The sequence below is a fragment of the Somniosus microcephalus genome, unplaced genomic scaffold (assembly GCF_052327205.1).
Source record: "Somniosus microcephalus isolate GS21.2 unplaced genomic scaffold, FLI_Smic_1.0 unresolved_chr1, whole genome shotgun sequence".
In the NCBI taxonomy this organism is placed as follows: Eukaryota; Metazoa; Chordata; class Chondrichthyes; order Squaliformes; family Somniosidae; genus Somniosus; species Somniosus microcephalus.
This window is the reverse complement of record NW_028225179.1, coordinates 111,423,234-111,441,396: the sequence shown is the minus strand read 5'-3', so window position 1 is coordinate 111,441,396 and position 18,163 is coordinate 111,423,234. Positions and strand designations below refer to the sequence as shown.

At 46.6% G+C, this 18,163-nt stretch overlaps 1 protein-coding gene across 1 annotated transcript in view; it reads left to right on the top strand.

The window, feature by feature from the left end:
- Positions 1-13,915, top strand: part of LOC147095707 (complement C4-like) — a 450,539-nt gene extending 436,624 nt beyond the window's left edge. Inside the window, exons 37-41 of the mRNA XM_085974756.1 lie at positions 76-165; positions 9,936-10,028; positions 10,515-10,598; positions 12,816-12,948; positions 13,604-13,915. Of these exons, the coding sequence (XP_085830882.1) occupies positions 76-165; positions 9,936-10,028; positions 10,515-10,598; positions 12,816-12,948; positions 13,604-13,745 (542 nt within the window). The 3' untranslated portion in view covers positions 13,746-13,915. The remainder of the gene's footprint in view (positions 1-75; positions 166-9,935; positions 10,029-10,514; positions 10,599-12,815; positions 12,949-13,603) is intronic.
- Positions 13,916-18,163: the final 4,248 nt, after the last annotated feature.

The window sequence follows — 18,163 nt, the reverse complement described above, 5'->3', positions numbered from 1 at the left end:
TCCAATCACTGCATTGAGTGCTAATAGCAGTAGTGCATGTGATGTTATTCTGATGACTTGATGTTTTGGTTGCAGGTACCAAATGCATCGTATTTTATAATGCACCGGAACAAAGCACTATCGTATCAAAGCTCTGCCAAAATGAGGTTTGCGAATGCGCTGAAGGTACGTTTCGATCAATGTATATTAGAAAATACAAAGATAAATATCACATGAGTGAACTCTTCTGGCACAGTCTGATTTGTGCTGTCAGAGTCGTTTATACCTTCAGCATTATTGGGAATTGTATTCTTCAAATGAGACCAAAGAAGTTTGGATTATTCTCCTTAGAGCAGAGAATTTAAAGGGGAGATTTAATAGAGGGGTTCAAAATCGTGAATGGGTATCGACAGCGTAAATAAAGACAAACTGTTTCCACTGGCACGAGGGTCGGTAACCAGAGGACACAGATTTAAGATAATTGGCAAAAGAACCAGGGGGGAGATGAAGAGAATTTTTTTACACAGCGAGTATTTATGATCTGGTATGCACTGCCTGAAAGGGTGCTGGAAGCAGATTCAATAGTAACTTTCAAAAGGGAATTGAGTAAATACTTGAAAAGGAAAATAAAATTGCAGTGCTATGAGAAAGAGCAGGGACTGGGATTAATTGGATAATTCTTTCATAGAACCGGCAGAGGCACGATGGGCCTAATGGTCTCCTACTGTGCTGTAACGTTCATTTTTTAAAATCATTCATGGGACGTGGGCATCGCTTGCAAGGCCAGCAATATTTGCCCTTGAGGAGGTGGTGGTGAGCTGCCTTCTTGAACCGCTGTAGTCCGTGTGGTGAAGGTACTCCCACAGTGCTGTTAGGGAGGGAGTTCCAGGATTTTGACCCAGCGACGATGAAGGAACGGCGATATATTTCCAAGTCAGGATGGTGTGTGACTTGGAGGGGAACTTGGAGGTGGTGGTGTTCCCGTGCGCCTGCTGCCCTTGTCCTTCTAGGTGGAAGAGGTCACGGGTTTGGGAGCTGCTGCCGAAGAAGCCTTGGCGAGTTGCTGCAGTGCATCTTGTAGATGGTACACACTGCAGCCACGGTACGCCGGTGGTGGAGGGAGTGAATGTTTAAGGTGGTGGATGGGGTGCCAATCAAGCGGGCTGCTTTGTCTTGGATGGTGTCGAGCTTCTTGAATGTTGTTGGAGCTGCACTCATCCAGGCAAGTAGAGAGTATTCCATCAATCTGCTTACTTGTGCCTTGTAGATGGTGTAAAATCTTTGGTGAGTCAGGAGGTGAGACACTCACTGCAGAATACCCAGCCTCTGACCTGCTCTTGTTCACAGAGTATTTATGTGGCTGGTCCAGTTATGTTTCTGGTCAATGGTGACCCCCAGGAATTTGATGGCTGGGGATTCGGCGATGATAATTCCGTTGAATGTCAAGGGGCGGTGTGAGATTCTCGCTTGTTGGAGACAGTCATTGCCTGGCACTTCTGTGGTGCAAATGATACCTGGCACTTATCAGCCCAAGCCTGAACGTCGTCCAGGTCTTGTTGCATGCGGGCATGGACTGCTTCTTTATTTGAGGAGTTATGAATGGCGCTGAACACTGTGCAGTCACCAGCAAACATCCCCACTTCTGACCTTATGTTGGAGGGAAGGTCGTTGATGAAGCAGCTGAAGATGGTTGGGCCTAGGACACTGCCCTGAGGAACTCCTGTGGTGATGTCCTGGGGCTATGATAATTGACCTTTAACCACCACAACCATTTCCCTTTGTGCTAGGTATGACTCCAGCCAGTGAAGAGTTTTCCCCCGATTCCCATTGACTTCACTTTTACTAGGGCTCCTTGATGCCAGACTAGGTCAAATGCTGCCTTGATGTCAAGGACAGTCACTCTCACCTCACCTTTGGAATTCAGCTCCTTTGTCAATGTTTGGACCAAGGCTGTAATGAGGTCGGGAGCCAAGTGGTCGTGGCGGAACCCAAACTGGGCATCCGTGAGCAGGTTATTGGTCAGTAAGTGCCGCTTGATAGCACTGTTGATGACACCTTCCATCACTTTGCTGATGATTGAGAGAAGACTGATGGGGTGGTAATTGGCCGGGTTGGATTTGTCCTGCTTTTTGTGGACAGGACATACCTGGGCAGTTTTCCACGTTGTCGGATAGATGCCAGTGTAGTAGCTGTGCTGGAGCAGGTTGGCAAGAGGCGTGGCTAGTTCTGGAGTGCAAGTCCTCAGCACGATAGTCGGGATGCTGTCGGGGGCCCATAGCCTTTGCTGTTTCCAGTGCATTTAGCCATTTCTTGATATAACGTGGAGTGAATCGAATTGGCTGAAGACTGACTTCTGCGATCGTGAATGTTGTGTATGTACCTTTAAGAGAAGAACTGATTTTATACTGCAGTACCGGCAGTGACCACACCTGTATAAAAAGCCCTAGCAGGCTTCTGTACTTCAGTCTGACGTTTACCCTCTGTTCAGTAAATACCTGTTTGTTGTTCTCCTGCAGTCCGTGTATTATTGATACTCGGACACTACGCTGGCAACGAGCAGGTTCGAACTCACCTGCAGTACTGCATCACCTCACAGGGATCTTTTGCTGAGAAGAAGCTTCTTGGAGGTCGAAGTCAGGTCAACGGGCGTCGACCGCGGGCAACCGCCCAAGGATCTATCGGTGTTCGGAGAATTGCGGGAGAGGCTGTGGAGAGCTGGGCTTGGCTCCCCAGTCAAGGTGTTCCAGCAAATCATGCTGGTAGCAGGTAGTGCGCTGACCCTTCCGGACTGCGGCGGGCTCGAGCTCGATCGAGCGGCTCTGCAAAGGGGCCGCGCAGCATCGTCGGGAGGAAAGAGAGAGAGAGAGGGTGGAGCGCACAGGGCGCGGTCGGTGCTCAAGAACCGGGCAGCGTAGAGAAAATAAAATGAGGGGAAGGAAAAGTGAGACGCGCCGAAGCCGCGGTTCACCGCCATTACCCTGTAGAACGCTAGGAGCAGCGTGGCAGCAAGGGGAAGAAGGAAAAGCGCGGGAGGCGCCATTTTATTCCATTGGGGAAGAAGGAAAAGCGCGGGAGGCGCCATTTTATTCCATTGGGGAAGAAGAAAAAGCGCGGGAGGCGCCATTTTAAATCACCCAAGATGCCGAAGAGCAGCAGTATCACTGCTTTCGACAATGAGGTAGAAGACTGGACCACGTATGTGGAAAGAATTGAAGTGTACTGCAATGCCAATGAGGTGGCCAATGGAAAGAAGGCATCGGCATTATTAAATTTAATGGGCGCGAGAACGTACGGCCTATTGCGGAATTTAATTACCCCAGCTAAACCAATGGAGAAAAGGTTTGAAGAGGTTGTTATTATCTTACAGGAACACCAAAACCCTACACCGCTGCTGATAGCAGAAAGATTCAAGTTCCATAAAAGAAACCAGCACAAAGATGAGGACAATGCTGACTATCTTACGGAACTACGCAAGTTATCAAAGCACTGCCAGTTCAGAGCAGAACTGGCAGACACCTTACGGGATAAGTTTGTCTGCGGGCTCCAGAGTGAAGGAGCCCAGAAACGACTACTTTCGGAAAAGGACCTGATGCTAGAACAGGCTTTCAGCGTGGCAGTATCCTACGAAGCAGCAGCACGGGGAGCTGCGGAAATACAACAGAAACCACAAGAATACAGTGCTAACGAAATGGCGTATGGAGCAGAAAAGTGCTATCGCTGCGGCAGAACAACCCATGATCAGAAGGACTGCTGGTTTAAGGACAAAGTATGCAGGCAATGCGGGAAAATGGGACATATAGCAAGAGTCTGCAGGTTGGGAAAGAAAACCAACACTACAAGAACTACTAAGGAAAAGTACAAGAAAGTAAAAAAAATGACAGACAGTAGTTCGGAAGATCAGGAGAGTGATAATGACTCCGGGAGCAGGAGACTAAGTTGTCTAAAGTTACATAACGTGATTGCAAAGGAGGATCACCGAACCATTTGGGTCACCCTCATGATAGCAAGGTCCCAAGAAAAGATGGAATTGGATACAGGATCAGTCCAAACTGTCATGAATCGACGAGACTATGAGCGGCCATTCTCACACATACCCTTAAAGGACACGTCCATTGTATTGAAGACATACACGGGGCAAAAAGTCTACCCCAGAGGAAAAATAAGGGTGCCAGTTAAATACAACGGCAAGGAAACACAGAAACTGTATTTATATATACTACAAGATGGAGGACCACCATTATTGGGACGTGAATGAATCCGAAAAATACAATTGGATTGGCATCCCATTCAGGCGCTAACTGTGACTGACAAAAAGGATGATGACGTCACACCTGGCCGACTGTCAAAAATTCTAACTGACGCGAAAGAGATGTTCCAACAAGGACTTGGGAATCTAAAAGGAGTAAAGGCAACGATAAAAATCGAAGATAACGCAAGCCCAAAATTTTTTAAGGCGAGACCGGTACCATACGCGATCCGTCCAGCCATTGAAGCAGAACTGGAGAGTCTGGAGCATTCGGGTGTGCTGTCCAAGGTGGACCGGAGCGAGTGGGCCGCACCCATCATTCCTGTAATGAAGAAATCATTGAGCAGCACGCCTGGGGAGCCGAAGAAGGTTCGCATCTGTGGGGACTTCAAGGTAACTGTGAACCCAGTCCTGCACACAGTACAATATCCACTTCCACGGATAGAAGATACTTTCACCTCACTATCTGGAGGGAAATGCTTTATGAAGATTGATCTGGCCCAAGCGTATCTGCAAATGGAGGTGGAAGAAGCATCTAGGAAATACCTCACCATAAACACTCACAAAGGCCTTTACCAGTACAATCGACTGGTATTCGGGGTAGCATCAGCCCCGGCTATTTGGCAGAGGGCGATGGAACAAGTCCTGCAAGGGATCCCAGGGACCCAGTGTTATTTGGACGACATCCTGGTTACGGGCGAAAATGACAGTGAACACCTTGCCAACCTGGGGCAGGTGCTCACGAGATTACAGGAATATGGGCTACGAGCCAACCGCCCCAAATGCGAGTTCTTCAGGAGTCAAATCTCGTATTGTGGCCACATGATTGATGAGGAAGGGTTGCATAAGTCGCCAGACAAGATTGAGGCTGTAGTCAAGGCTCCAGCACCGGAAAATGTGTCGCAACTGAGGTCGTTTCTCGGGTTGGTGAACTACTACCATAAGTTCTTGCTGAATTTATCTACAATTCTGCACCCACTGAACGCCCTGCTGCAAACTGGAGTAACATGGAAATGGAGTGATGAGTGTAAGCGTGCCTTTCAGAAATGTAAATGCCTAATCACTTCAAAAGGAGTATTGGCCCATTACAACCCAACACTACCGATTCGGTTGGCATGTGATGCGTCTCCCTACCTCATTGGAGCGGTGCTGTCACACAAATTCCTTGATGGTTCAGAGAGGCCAATAGCTTTTGCGTCGCGCTCGTTAACCTCAGCCGAGCGTAACTACACCCAGATTGACAGGGAGGCCCTCAGCCTGGTGTGGGGGGTGAAGAAGTTCAATCACTATCTGCACGGGCAGGAATTCACCCTACTGACTGATCATCAGCCCCTGGTCTCCATTTTTAACCCAAAGAAGGGCGTTCCGGTGATGACAGCGCAACGGCTGCAAAGATGGTCACTTTTTCTAGGGGCACATCAGTACGACAGAGTACAAGGGTACGAAACAGCATGGAAACGCTGATGGGCTGTCGTGCCTACCGTTGCCTACGGCAGAGGAAGCACCTGCAGTGGACCCTGTTGAGATATTCCATGCGACCATAGTCGAATGTCTGCCTGTTACAAACTCGAGTATAGAGAAGGAAACCCAAAATGACCCGACACTCTCTCGGGTCTATGATTTGATGGTGAAGGGATGGCCAGCACATGGCGACTCACTGTTGCCAGCATCCTCGCCAAGGAAAGAACAGCTGTCAGTGTGCCGGGGGACCTTGATGTGTGGATCCCGAGTGGTAATTCCACCCAAGTTGAGAGGCAGAGTGCTCAATGAGCTTCATGAGGGTCATCTGGGAGGGGTAAAAATGAAAAGCCTAGCCAGGGCTTATGTGTGGTGGCCGGGAATCGATAAACAAATTGAGGACCTGACCAAGAGCTGCTCAGGATGCCAGAAAGTCCAAAATGCACCACCACAGGCTCCTCTACACCCATGGGAGTGACCCTCATCTCCATGGCAACGGGTACACATTGATTTTGCTGGTCCATTTATGGACTCAATGGTCTAGAAATTCAGTTGGCGCCGCGCCAGGGCTTTAGCGCCGGACATTTAGCACCGGCGCTAAGTCCCCCTGCGCGCACCAAAAATTCAGTAGCGCCGCGCCCAAACGGCTGCCGGCGCTACAGGAGGGTGTCAGCGCCTCGAAATGGGCGCTGACTGCCGCATTGCGGCGCAATTCCGGCGCTGCGGCACCCGATGCGGTGCGGCAGGCTGGGGAAGTGCAGGCCTCCTCCTTCAGTTAAGGAGGAGCTGCCTGCACCCGCCCGCTGGCCGTTGAAATCTTGAAAAAAATGAGCCCGGCACCTCGGAGAAGTGCCGGGCTCGCAGGCCAGACGCATCTGTTCCGCGGCGGGGGGGTGGAGGAGTCCGGGGAGGGAGGTGCGGGCAGGCGGCCGGCGGGAAAGCGGCCGGCCGCCGCGCGACCTTAATGCACCGGCGCTAACTCGCGTAGGACTCTGCTGAAACATCGTTAGTTGCGGCTGCCACGGGCGAGGCGGCCGCAACTCAATTTCGGCGTTGGGGCCCGTCACCACGGCAACCGGGACGCTGCGCACACCGATGACGTTATTGGTGCCGGCGCAGCGCAACCGGTCTAACGCCGATGGCAGGGCCCCACTGAATTTACAAACCGGCCATAACTCCGGCGCTAGGCCCTCTAGCGCCTCAAATGGGGCGCTAACCCTACTGAATTTTCAGCCCAATGTTTCTAATCGCTGTGGATGCTCATTCAAAATGGCCAGAGGTCATCAAAATGTCCTCCACCACCATGGAGAAAACTATTGCAGTCCTACGGACCATCTTCGCCAGGACAGATTTGCTCCGACAATGGGCCACAGTTTGTGTCCGAGGATTTCCGGAGGTTTCTGAGGAATAATGGGGTGAAACATTACACATCTGCCCCATATCATCCAGCCACAAATGGATTGGCTGAGAGGTTTGTTCAGACCTTTAAAAAGGCAATAAAGGCGATGTATAACGACGACATACCACTACAACACAAGGTAGATTATTTCTTGTTTGCTTACTGGAATGCGACACATGCAGTCACCAACCAAGCTCCAGCCATAACATTCTTCAACCGAAGGCTAAGATGTCGCCTGGATTTGCTCAAACCAAACATAAGATGAGATGTTGAGGATAAGCAGTTCTAGCACATCAATGAGAAGCCAACCCGGAGCTTCAAGATAGGGCAACCAGTCTTGGCCCGCGACTACCGAACAGAAAAGTGGCAGCCAGGAACGATATGCACACAGCAGGGACCACTAATGTACACAGTGGACGTTGGAGAGAGCATCGTGAGACGCCATGCTGGCCAGATTCTAGAGTCACAGGAACAAGCCAAACCTATACCACGAGCATGTGCACCTGGTAATGAACCCGAAGTACAGATTGCATCTACCTCAGAAGCAGTGGTATTGGAAGCTGACGAACCAACCAATGACAATGAGCCAGAATCGACTCCGCCGCAAGAACAGGATACTCGAGAAAGGCGCTATCCAGTCAGGATCAGGAAGCCTCCTCAAAGACTGAATTTATAAATAATTATTTCAGTTGATGTATATAGTACAGAGAAAATTGTAACTGTAATTAGTTATTATTTAGTTGTTAAATGAATGTTATGTACTGTTTATCTCAAAGGGGAGGAATTGTTGTGTATGTACCTTTAAGAGAAGAACTGATTTTATACTGCAGTGCCGGCAGTGACCACACCTGTATAAAAAGCCCTAGCAGGCTTCTGTACTGCAGTCTGACGTTGACCCTCTGTTCAGTAAATACCTTTTTTATTGTTCTCCTGCAGTCCGTGTATTATTGATACTCGGACACTACAGTGAATATGGATCATCTGCTCGGAACTGCTGACTGAAGATGGTTGCAAATGCTTCAGCCTTGTCTTTTGCACTCACATGCTGGTCTCCACCATCATGGAGGATGGGGATATTCATGGAGCCTCCTCCTCCCGTTAGTTATTTAATGGTCCACCAACATTCACGACTGGATGTGGCAGGACTGCAAAGCTTTGATCTGATCCGTTGATTGTGGGATTGCTTAGCCCTGTCTATAGTATGCTGCTTCCGCTTTTCTGCATGCATGTAGTCCTGTGTTGCAGCTTCCCCAGGTTGGCACCTCATTTTTAGGTATGCCTGGTGCTGCTCCTGGCATGCTATTCTGCACTCCTTATTGAACCAGGGTTGGTCCACTGGCTTGATGGTAATGATAGAGTGAGGGATATGCCGGGCCAAGTGGTTAACGAGTGCGGTGGAATAAAATTCTGCTGCTGCTGATGTCCCACAGCACCTCATGGATGCCCAGTTTTGAGCTGCTAGATCTGTCCTGAATCTATCCCATTTAGCACAGTGGTAATGTCACACAACTCGATGGAGGGTGTCCTCAATGTGAAAACGGGACTTCACCTCTACAGTGACTCTGCAGTGGTCACTGCTACCAATTCTGTCATGGACAGATGCATCTGCGACAGGTAGATTGGGGAGAACGAGGTCAAGTAGATTTTTCCCTCACCACCTGTCGCAGGCCAAGAATGGCAGTTATGTACTTCAGGACTCTGCCAGCAGTGGTGCTACTGATCCACTCTTCGTGATGGACTTTGAAGTACCTAACCCAAAGTATATTCTGTGCCCTTGCTACTCTCAGTGCTTCTTCCAAGTGATGTTCAACATGGAGGAGCACTGATTCATCAGCTGAGGAAGCAAGGTGGTAATCAGCAGGATGTTTCCTTGCCCAAGCTTGACCTGAAGCCATGAGACTTCATGGGGTCTGGGGTCAATGTTGAGTTCTCCCAGAGCCACTCCTTCCCGACTGTATACCATTGTGGGGACAGGGCATACCAAGGAATGGTGATGGTGAAGTTTGGGACATTGGCTGAAAGGTCTGATTCTGTGAGTATGACTATGCTCAAGCTGTTGCTTGACTAGTCTGTGGGACAGCTCTCCCAATTTTGGCACATGTCCCCAGATGTTGGTGAGGAGGACTTTGCAGGGTCTATCTGGGCTGGGTGTCTGTAGCCAGTGCTGAGGTCGATCCGGTTTCATTCATATTATTAAGTTAAAACTGAGTGGCTGGTTAGGCCATTTCAGAGAGCAGGTAAGAGTCAAGCACATTGGGTTTGGAGTCACATATAGGCCAGACCAGGTAAAGCAGATTTCCTTCTCTAGCAGACATTAGTGAACCAGATGTGTTTTTACAACAATCCAATAGTTTCATGGTACTGATACTAGCCTTTTTTTATTACCGATTTATTTAATTAACTGAATTTAAATTCCCCAGCTGCCGTGGTGGGATTTAGAATCCTCATCTCCAGGTCTACTGGATTACTAACCCAGTGACATTACCAGTATGCTACTGTTCCCATGCTATGACTAATCATCAGCGTTAGATATAAGTAATCATGTTAACTTTTAATGGCTCCAATAAATGCCTTGGGGATTGTTTTATAAGATGCACCAGGACCATACACTGGTATCCAGAGGTGGAATCCAGACATCTATTAAACTAGGGGCACATTTCACCCTGCTAATACTGCCCAGTAACTGTCAGACTGACGGTCTGCCCTATTTCACAATATTGACCTATTTATTAATATTTAGATTTCTTGCCACACTCGGTTCATTTGAAACACCAGAATGACCTTTACCCAGTAGTCTATCCCATTGCACGATACGGCACAGTTTTATTCAGGTATCTTTATGTTCTCTCTCAGGTCGCTGCCCTCACGTTAGAAGAACCTTTTCCCCAGATGTAGCCGGAGATGCAAGGATGGAATTCGCCTGCTACAGTCCAATTGTAGAATATGGTAAATATTCTGCTTTCCTCCGTTTGGGAATGATAAGACTGGACACAGATTATCCAACAGCATGTGTTAATTCTCAGCATTTTGCTATTAAATGCTATATTTACCAATAGAACTGTAAAGAGACACTTTAATAATTAGGTGGGTTTCATATGGGGACCAAATATTAATCAATCTGATTCATGTGAGTGAGTGAATGAAGGCCTCTCCTACCTAACAAAGTATGACTAGTCTCAATGAAAGCGGATGTATCCAACACAGTTAGGACCGAATAATACAATTATTTCAGTGTAAACAGAACACAAACCAGGAAATGAACTGTTTGACTTATCTTGGTGATTAACAATTGTTTGTTAAACTGATAGCAAAGAAAAACAAATCAGTAAATAATATTATGTGTATATATATATAAATAGTAAGTCTAACATTAACAAATCAAATGTTTTAAACTAGTTTTCTAACGACTGATTTGTTCTAATTACTTTCCAGCTTATATAGTCACGGTGTCCGGTATAAACACAACAGGACACTTCGCCGTCTATACAATCTCCATCATAAAACCCATCAAACTTTGTAAGTAAACAAAATGCAAACAGTTCCTCAATATAGAGTTCTCGATATATGCCTGTATCAGCCTTTCAACTACAGCCCTTCCATCTCATTGTCCAGTCGTCTAACCGGCCTGAATGATCATGATAATCAACCAATAATTATTTAGCGCTGAATCGGAGCCTGGTGGTTTGCACTATATCTCTCGCCATTCTGAAATTTTTAACTCGTTCTCTTAAAGAGGTTTAAATTGTGGGCTGGAGATGCAGCAAATCTAGCGTCAAAGAAAGAACATAAGAAATAGGAGCAGGAGTCGGCCATTTGGCCCCTCGAGCCTGCTCCGCCATTCAATAAGATCATGGCTGATCTTCTACCTCATCTCCACTTTCCTGCACTATCCCCATATCCCTTGATTTCCTTAATATTCAAAAATCTATCGATCTCTGCCCTGAATATACTCAATGACTGAGCCTCCACAGCCCTCTGGGGTAGAGAATTCCAAAGATTCACCACCCTCTGAGTGAAGAATTTCTGTTCAGCTCAGTCCTAACTGGCCGACCCCTTATTCTGAGACTGTGACCCCTGGTTCTAGACTCACCAGCCAGGGGAAACATCCTCCCTGCATCTAACTTGTCAAACACTGTATGAATTTTGTATGTTTCAATGTGATCACCTCTTATTCTTCTAAACTCTAGAAAATATAGGCCTCGTCTACTCAATCTCTCCTCATAGGAGAATCCCCCCATCCCAGGAACCTAGTCTGGTGAAACTTTCGTTGCTCTCCCTCTATCTCATATATATCCTTCCTTAGGTAAGGAGATGAAAACTGTACACAAAACTCGGGTGTGGTCTCACCAGGGCACTATATAATTGCAGTAAGATGAATTTACTCTTATACTCAAAGCCTCTTGTAATAAAGGCCAACATACCATTTGCCTTCCTAATTGCTTGCTGTACCTGCAAGTTAACTTTCAGTGATTCGTGTACAAGGACACCCAGGTCCCTCTGAACACCAACATTTCCCAATCTCTCACCATTTAAAAAATACTCTGCTTTTCTATTTTTCCTACCAAAGTGGATAACGTCACATTTCTCCACATTATATTCCATTTGTCATGTTCTTGCCCACTCACTTAGCCTGTCTATATCCCCTTCCAGCCTCCTTGCATCCTCCTCAAGGACTTCTGAATATTTGTTTTTTCAGTGATCTCTTCTTTTAATTAATTATTTCAGGGCTCCCCCTTAAGAAAAGGATGTTAGTCGTAAAATAAAAACAGAAAATGCTGGAAATACTCAGCAGGTCAGGCAGCAGCGAGAGAAAAACGGTGTTAGCGTTTCAGGTCGATGACCCTTCATCAGATCTGGAAAAAGTTGGAGATGTAACAAATTTTTAAGCAAGTGCAGGGGCAGGGAGAGGGGGGAGGGGAGGAAGGAACAAAAGGGAAGGTCTGTGATAGGGTGGAAGTCAGGAGACATTAAGAGACAAAAGGTATGATGCTGCAAGGCAAAAGGAGATGGTAATGGGCTGAGTTAAGAAACAAAAGATGGCTCTAGATGTAAATGGCAATGGCTGAATGATCAACAGCTGCCATGTGAGAGAGAGAATAAATTGATAGAGGCAGAGGTTAGGGTCTGAAATTGTTGAACTCGATGTTGGGTCCAGAGGCTGTAAAGTGCCTAATCGAAAGATGAGGTGCTGTTCCTCGAGCTTACGTTGAGCCTCACTAGAACAGTGTAAGAGGCCGAGGACAGTGAGGTCTGAGTGGGAGTGAAGCGGAGAATTAAAGTGACAGGCGACCGGATGCTCGGGGTCACCCTTATGGACTAAATGGAGGTGTTCCTCAAAGCGGTCACCCAATCTGCATTTGGTCCCCCCAATATAAAGGAGACCGCATCGTGAGCAGCGAATACAGTATACTAAATTGCAAGAAGTACAAGTAAATCGCTGTTTCACCAGGCAGGAGTGTTTGGGGCCCTGGACATTGTGAAGGGAGGAGGTAAAAGGGCATGCGTTGTATCTCCTGTGCTTGTACGGGAAGGTGCCGGGGGAAGGGGAAGGGGTGTTGGGGGTGATAGACGTTAATCGTGAAGTTACATTGCAGAAAATGTGTAAGAGTCTGTCTGCTCGGACAGATCAATAAACTGCGCTTTGCTGAGATAATGAATGGTAAACTTTCACTCGGTGGGTCCATAAAATGAAGATAACAAACAGATCACACTCTCTCCTTATCTTCAAAATAGCACGTGATGAGCACATTGTGGCGGATGATATCCGGCATTTTCTTAAACGGAAATCCTGCCAGTTTGAACTGCAGATTGAGAAATCTTACCTCTTAATGGGGAAGGATGGCAAGACCACGGATGTAGATAGAAAGTAAGTAAGATTGTGATGGCCATTCTCAATGGTAACATGCTGGGAGACAATAAGACACTTTTACATGACAGCAGCTCCCCTCCCTCTTCCTTTGGGCTCTGAGTACCTGAGAATGATCAGAAAGTACTGACGTTAGCTGTGCTTCAGTGGGTAACACTCTCGCCTCTGAGTCAGAAGATTGTGGGTTCAAGTCTCCCTCTCCAGAGACATGAGCACAGAATCTAGACTGGCACTCCGAGTGCAGTACCGAGGGAGTGCTGCACTGTTGGAAGTGCTGCCTTTCGATGATGCTTTAAAAGATCTCTATTCAAAGAAGACCGAGGGAGTTCTCCCTGGTGTCCCAGCTGATTTATATCCCTCAACCAACATTAATAAAACAGATTATCTGGTCATTATCACATTGATGTTTGTGGGAGCTTGCTGTGCCCAAATTGGTTGCTGGGTTTCCGATATTAGAACAGTAACTGCACTACAAAAGCACCATTGGCTGTAAAGTGCTATGGGATGGCCTGGAGTTGTGGTAGTCGCTGTATGAATCAAAGTTCTTTCATTTTCTTTGAATGCTTCCTGACATACATTTCGAGTGCCAGAAGGTAATACTCACCTAAATTATTCTTATTCTGCTGTCTTTCCCTGTTTCTCTCCCCACCCACAGTACACAGTATATTCTTGACTCTGAATCTTGGATTGAAGAGACCCCGTCTGCAGAAAAATGTAAAGGCTCAAGATTCAGAAGCGGCTGTGAGAAATTCAACCAGTTTATTGGCGATCTTGAAATGGAAGGATGTCAGATATAAAGGCAGCGCTCGTCTTTGAAGCTGCTTCACCACTGCAATTTGTATGTTCATCATAATAGCCTGGAAATACAGCACATAAAGAGAAGAAATGCTTGATCAAAATGGTGAATTATTTGCAGCACAAAATTGCCTCAATACATCCCCTGTCATAAATCTTGATCTTTATTGTCTCTCGTGTGTTGTTTCGGTACCTGTAGTAAGTTTTTTTTTATTTATGAGTTGTGGGCGTCACAGGTAAGGCCAGCATTTATTGACCAGCCCTAATTGCCCTCGAGAAGGTGGTGGTGAGCCATCTTGTAAAACTGAGTGGATTGCTAGGCCATTTCAGAGGGCAGTTAGGAGTTAACCACATTGCTGTGGGTCTGGAGTCACAGATAGGCCAGACCGGGTAAGGAGAAGCTAGATTTGTTTTCATTAGAGCAAAGGAGGTTGAGGGGTGATTTGATCGAGGTGTACAAGATTATGACGGGTTTGGATAGGCTAGACGGGGAAAGGCTGTTCCCACTAGTTGATGGGACAAGGACTAGGGGACACAGATTTAAGATTTTGTGCAAGAGATACAGTGGGGGATGTGAGGGGAAACTTTTTTACGCAGCGAGTGTTGAGGACCTGGAACTGGCTGCTGATGGAAGTGGTGGAAGTGGAGACACTCAATGCTTTCAAGTGGAGACTGGATAGGCACATGAGGGTAATAAACTTTCACGGCTACGGGGATAGAGTGGGACTGACTGGATTGCTCTACAAAGAGCCGTCATGGACTTGATGGGCCTAATGGCCTCCTTCTGTGCCATTATGACATAGAAACATAGAAGATAGGAGCAGGAGTAGGCCATTCGGCCCTTCGAGACTGCTCCGCCATTCATTGAGATCATGGCTGATCATCCAAATTCAGTACCCTGTCCCTGCCTTCTCCCCATATCCCTTGATCTCTTTAGCCTTAAGAAATTTATCCAACTCCTTCTTGAATATATTTAATGAACTGGCCTCCACCGCCCTCTGTGGCAGAGAATTCCACAGGTTCACCACTCTCTGGGTGAAGAAATTCCTCCTCATTTCAGTCCTAAATGGCTTACCCCTTATCCTTAGACTATGACCCCTGGTTCTGGACTCCCCGGCCATCAGAAACATCCTTCCCGCATCTAGTCTGTCCAGGCCTGACAGAATTTTACAGGTTTCGATGAGATCCCGTCTCAATCTTCTAAACTCCAGTGAGTATAAGCCTAATCGACACAATCTCTCCTCATACTTTATGACTCTATTTGCAGATTTCCTTCCCTAAAGGACATTAGTGAAAAAGATTGTTTTTTATGACAGGTAGTTTCATGGTCACCTTTACTGATACTTGCTTTCTAATCCAGATTTTTATTTAATTAACTGAATTGAAATTCCCCAGCTGCCGTGGTGGGATTTAAACTCATGTCTCACAGATCATTAGTGCAGGCCTCCTGATTACTAGTCCAGTACCGAAACCACTGTCCTACCGCACCCTAAGTGTTTTGCTCATATAGCTGTGGGATGTCTCTGAGGGTTTTGAGCTGAAGTTGGTGTAAATCTACAGGGAAGAAATCTTATTTTCGCCTTGAATCATGAAAACCTTTCTAAAAGGGCACTCGAAATACCAACTACACGTGCTGTTTGCACTCGCTGCCGCATTGAGCTGAGGCAATCTGCCATTACTTACAGCATTCAGTCGGTCGTACAGCCTGTGAGGGGTTTTCGATCGCAGAGGTTTCTCTCTCTAGAGGCCTTTCTCTCTTGCACAGTAAAACCGTGAGTGGTTCGACCCACTTGCCCCTTAGATTCTGTACTCTGGACTTTGGGGCGGGAACTACAATGTAGAGAAAACTCTTATAGACCAAGTTTGATGAAACGAATGGAATTTTATTGCATAATGTAAAACAAATCAAATGCAAGCAAATAAGACAGTACATGGGAGGGGAAAACACAAACAGAAATCATAACGACACAGTACTAACTAAGGCAAATACAGGCATATTATACTCTACAAAGATCATCATGAAATGGGGAAAACACACGGAACATCGAGGGACAACAACTCATGTTAATTATACCCTTAAATGTCCACCCCCTTAAACCTATCGAGATCTGTTTATGAAGGGCCAGAAACATACTCACCAATCCAACTAGGAAGTGTAAGGTTTTGAAACAGGCCTGCGTTTGATCCTTTCAGGCGTCCCGTCTCCATGTGGATCGTGGAGCCCCAGCGAACTGCGCCACACCTCTCTCCTGAGGTGGGGGTCGGGGACAGCTGGACACCGGCTGGTCTGGATGTCGGTGGGGTCGGGGATCGTTTGCTCGACCCCGGTCAGAGGAGCCTCGGGCTGGCCCCCATCATTATTTCTGTAGTTTTTAATTGTCTCTTCCGAGCCGGAGTGGGTCGATGGCCTCCCGTTTCGTCACCGGCCCGGGGTTGGTCAATGATCTTCCGATGTTTTACCCCGGGGCGGGACGCCGGCTCGAACCGTCGTCTTCTCCTTCTTCTAGCGATGATGCCACCGATATGATGGTAGCACCACGAGCACCGCTCTCCACGATGGCCGTCTTTTCTTTCTACGATGGCCGCTTCTCCTTCTCCTTTCTACCCCTGGGTTCTTGGATATACTTCTCATCAGAAGCCCTTATCTCGCGCCAAATCAGGTTAGTCTTTTGTTTTAATTTTGGCGGGCTGGGAGCACAACAGGGTAGTTATTATATTTTAAACTGTTCTTGGATGGCCGGTAACGGGCCATTTCTGGTCTGGAATGACCTTCATTGTTTTTAATGCCCTGGTGATGTCCTTAACGGGTCCTTGATGCTCTTCTCATGAATATGTAACTGTTCCCTTTTGTCTGGTTAAACATTTAGATGGCCTTCATCTACAGGCCGCTCTTGACTGGATCTGCATCCAATCTATATGTATATGTGGGTGTCTGGTTTCATTCTCTCAGAAACGGCTTCCAGAACTTACTGTGGGCTGAATCCACAAAGCTGTCTGAGGACTGCAGGAACCAATTTAAAGTGTCCCAATAAGTTGGTCACAGGGTCTGGTGGCCATTTTGAATGCCCCTTTCTCCTAGGCTTCTTTTAAAACAGTCTTTAAAATCATGGCCTCTTCTGCCATTCGACCCTCTATAATATAAAGTTCAATTTTGCGAATCCTACAGCCTGTCAACTTTCCCCAATATATATCCCGATGTCCACCTTTAAATACAAGCCTCCCTCTAATGGTGGTTCTCCAGGGCCGCAGTGTTGGGTCTCCCAGCTCACCAGCCTGATCTACAGGGAATCTCCTAAACTCCAACTAGGGCAGTGGGACTAACTGGAGAGCTCTTTCGAAGAGCCAGCACAGGAACGATGGGCTGAATTGCCACCTTCTGTGCTGTAAGAATCTATGACGAATGAAATAGGCAAAGTGCCCTGCACTTGCTTAGAGGCTCCTTCTGCAAAATGTGGGAGAAACTAGGTGGAGCATGAGCTGTGCGAACTCCGACAAGTTTCTCCAGTGCTGCAGCAGTTTCCTTAAAGAGATCCTGCAGATCGCTGATGTATTGATTTCTTTGTGGGTTCAATGACGAGACATTTATGAAAGCGAATGACTTTTAATCTAAAGCTTGTTCAACTCTTTATACAGCTTTTACAGGAGACACGATGCTTGTGATGCATCTAGAACGAAACTGAAACTAAACTAACTGCCTTGCTTCTCTCGGTCACATGCCCTCTGCTGGTCAGGCACAAGCAATCAATACATGCAAACATGCTATTAAGGCATCATAATCGAACAGGCAAATAGCATCTCTATTTGCTGATATCATTACATCTCCTTTTCTTAAAACAAAAGTATTTTACTTTTAACTAACAACATGCTTTCTTTGTATTAATCTGCATTTTAACTGTAACACTTAATGAACTTACATTATCATTATCATGATGAAGGTTTTTTAACCTTGCTTTGTGTGTTCACATGAAATATGTCAATACACTAGAACTTGAAGAAAGAATAAGATAACATTACTTCCTTCTATAACAATAGTCCTTAAATTTGCTCAATGAGTCTCTCAGGAGGCTTCACGTGTCTTGAGGATTTTCTGATTGATTGTCCTTGAATCTGAGTTGTTGCCTCAGATGATTTGTTCTCAGCTGTGTGATCAGGTTGTTCAACAGTATCAGTCTCTTGACCTGCTGTGGCTGGTCCCATGAGAAGATCTCGACGATTTCTTCTCAGAACAGCACCCTCATCTGTCTGAATGGTGTATGATCTTGGTTGAACTTCACTCAGGACAGTTCCCTTCTGAGTCCATGTGTTTGTTTTGTCTTTGAACCTTACTTGGTCACCAGTGTGGAGTTCAGATAGGTTTTGTGTTCCTCTGTCATAGTAGTACTTTTGCTTTTCTTTCTGTTGTTCTTTGAACTTCCTCACT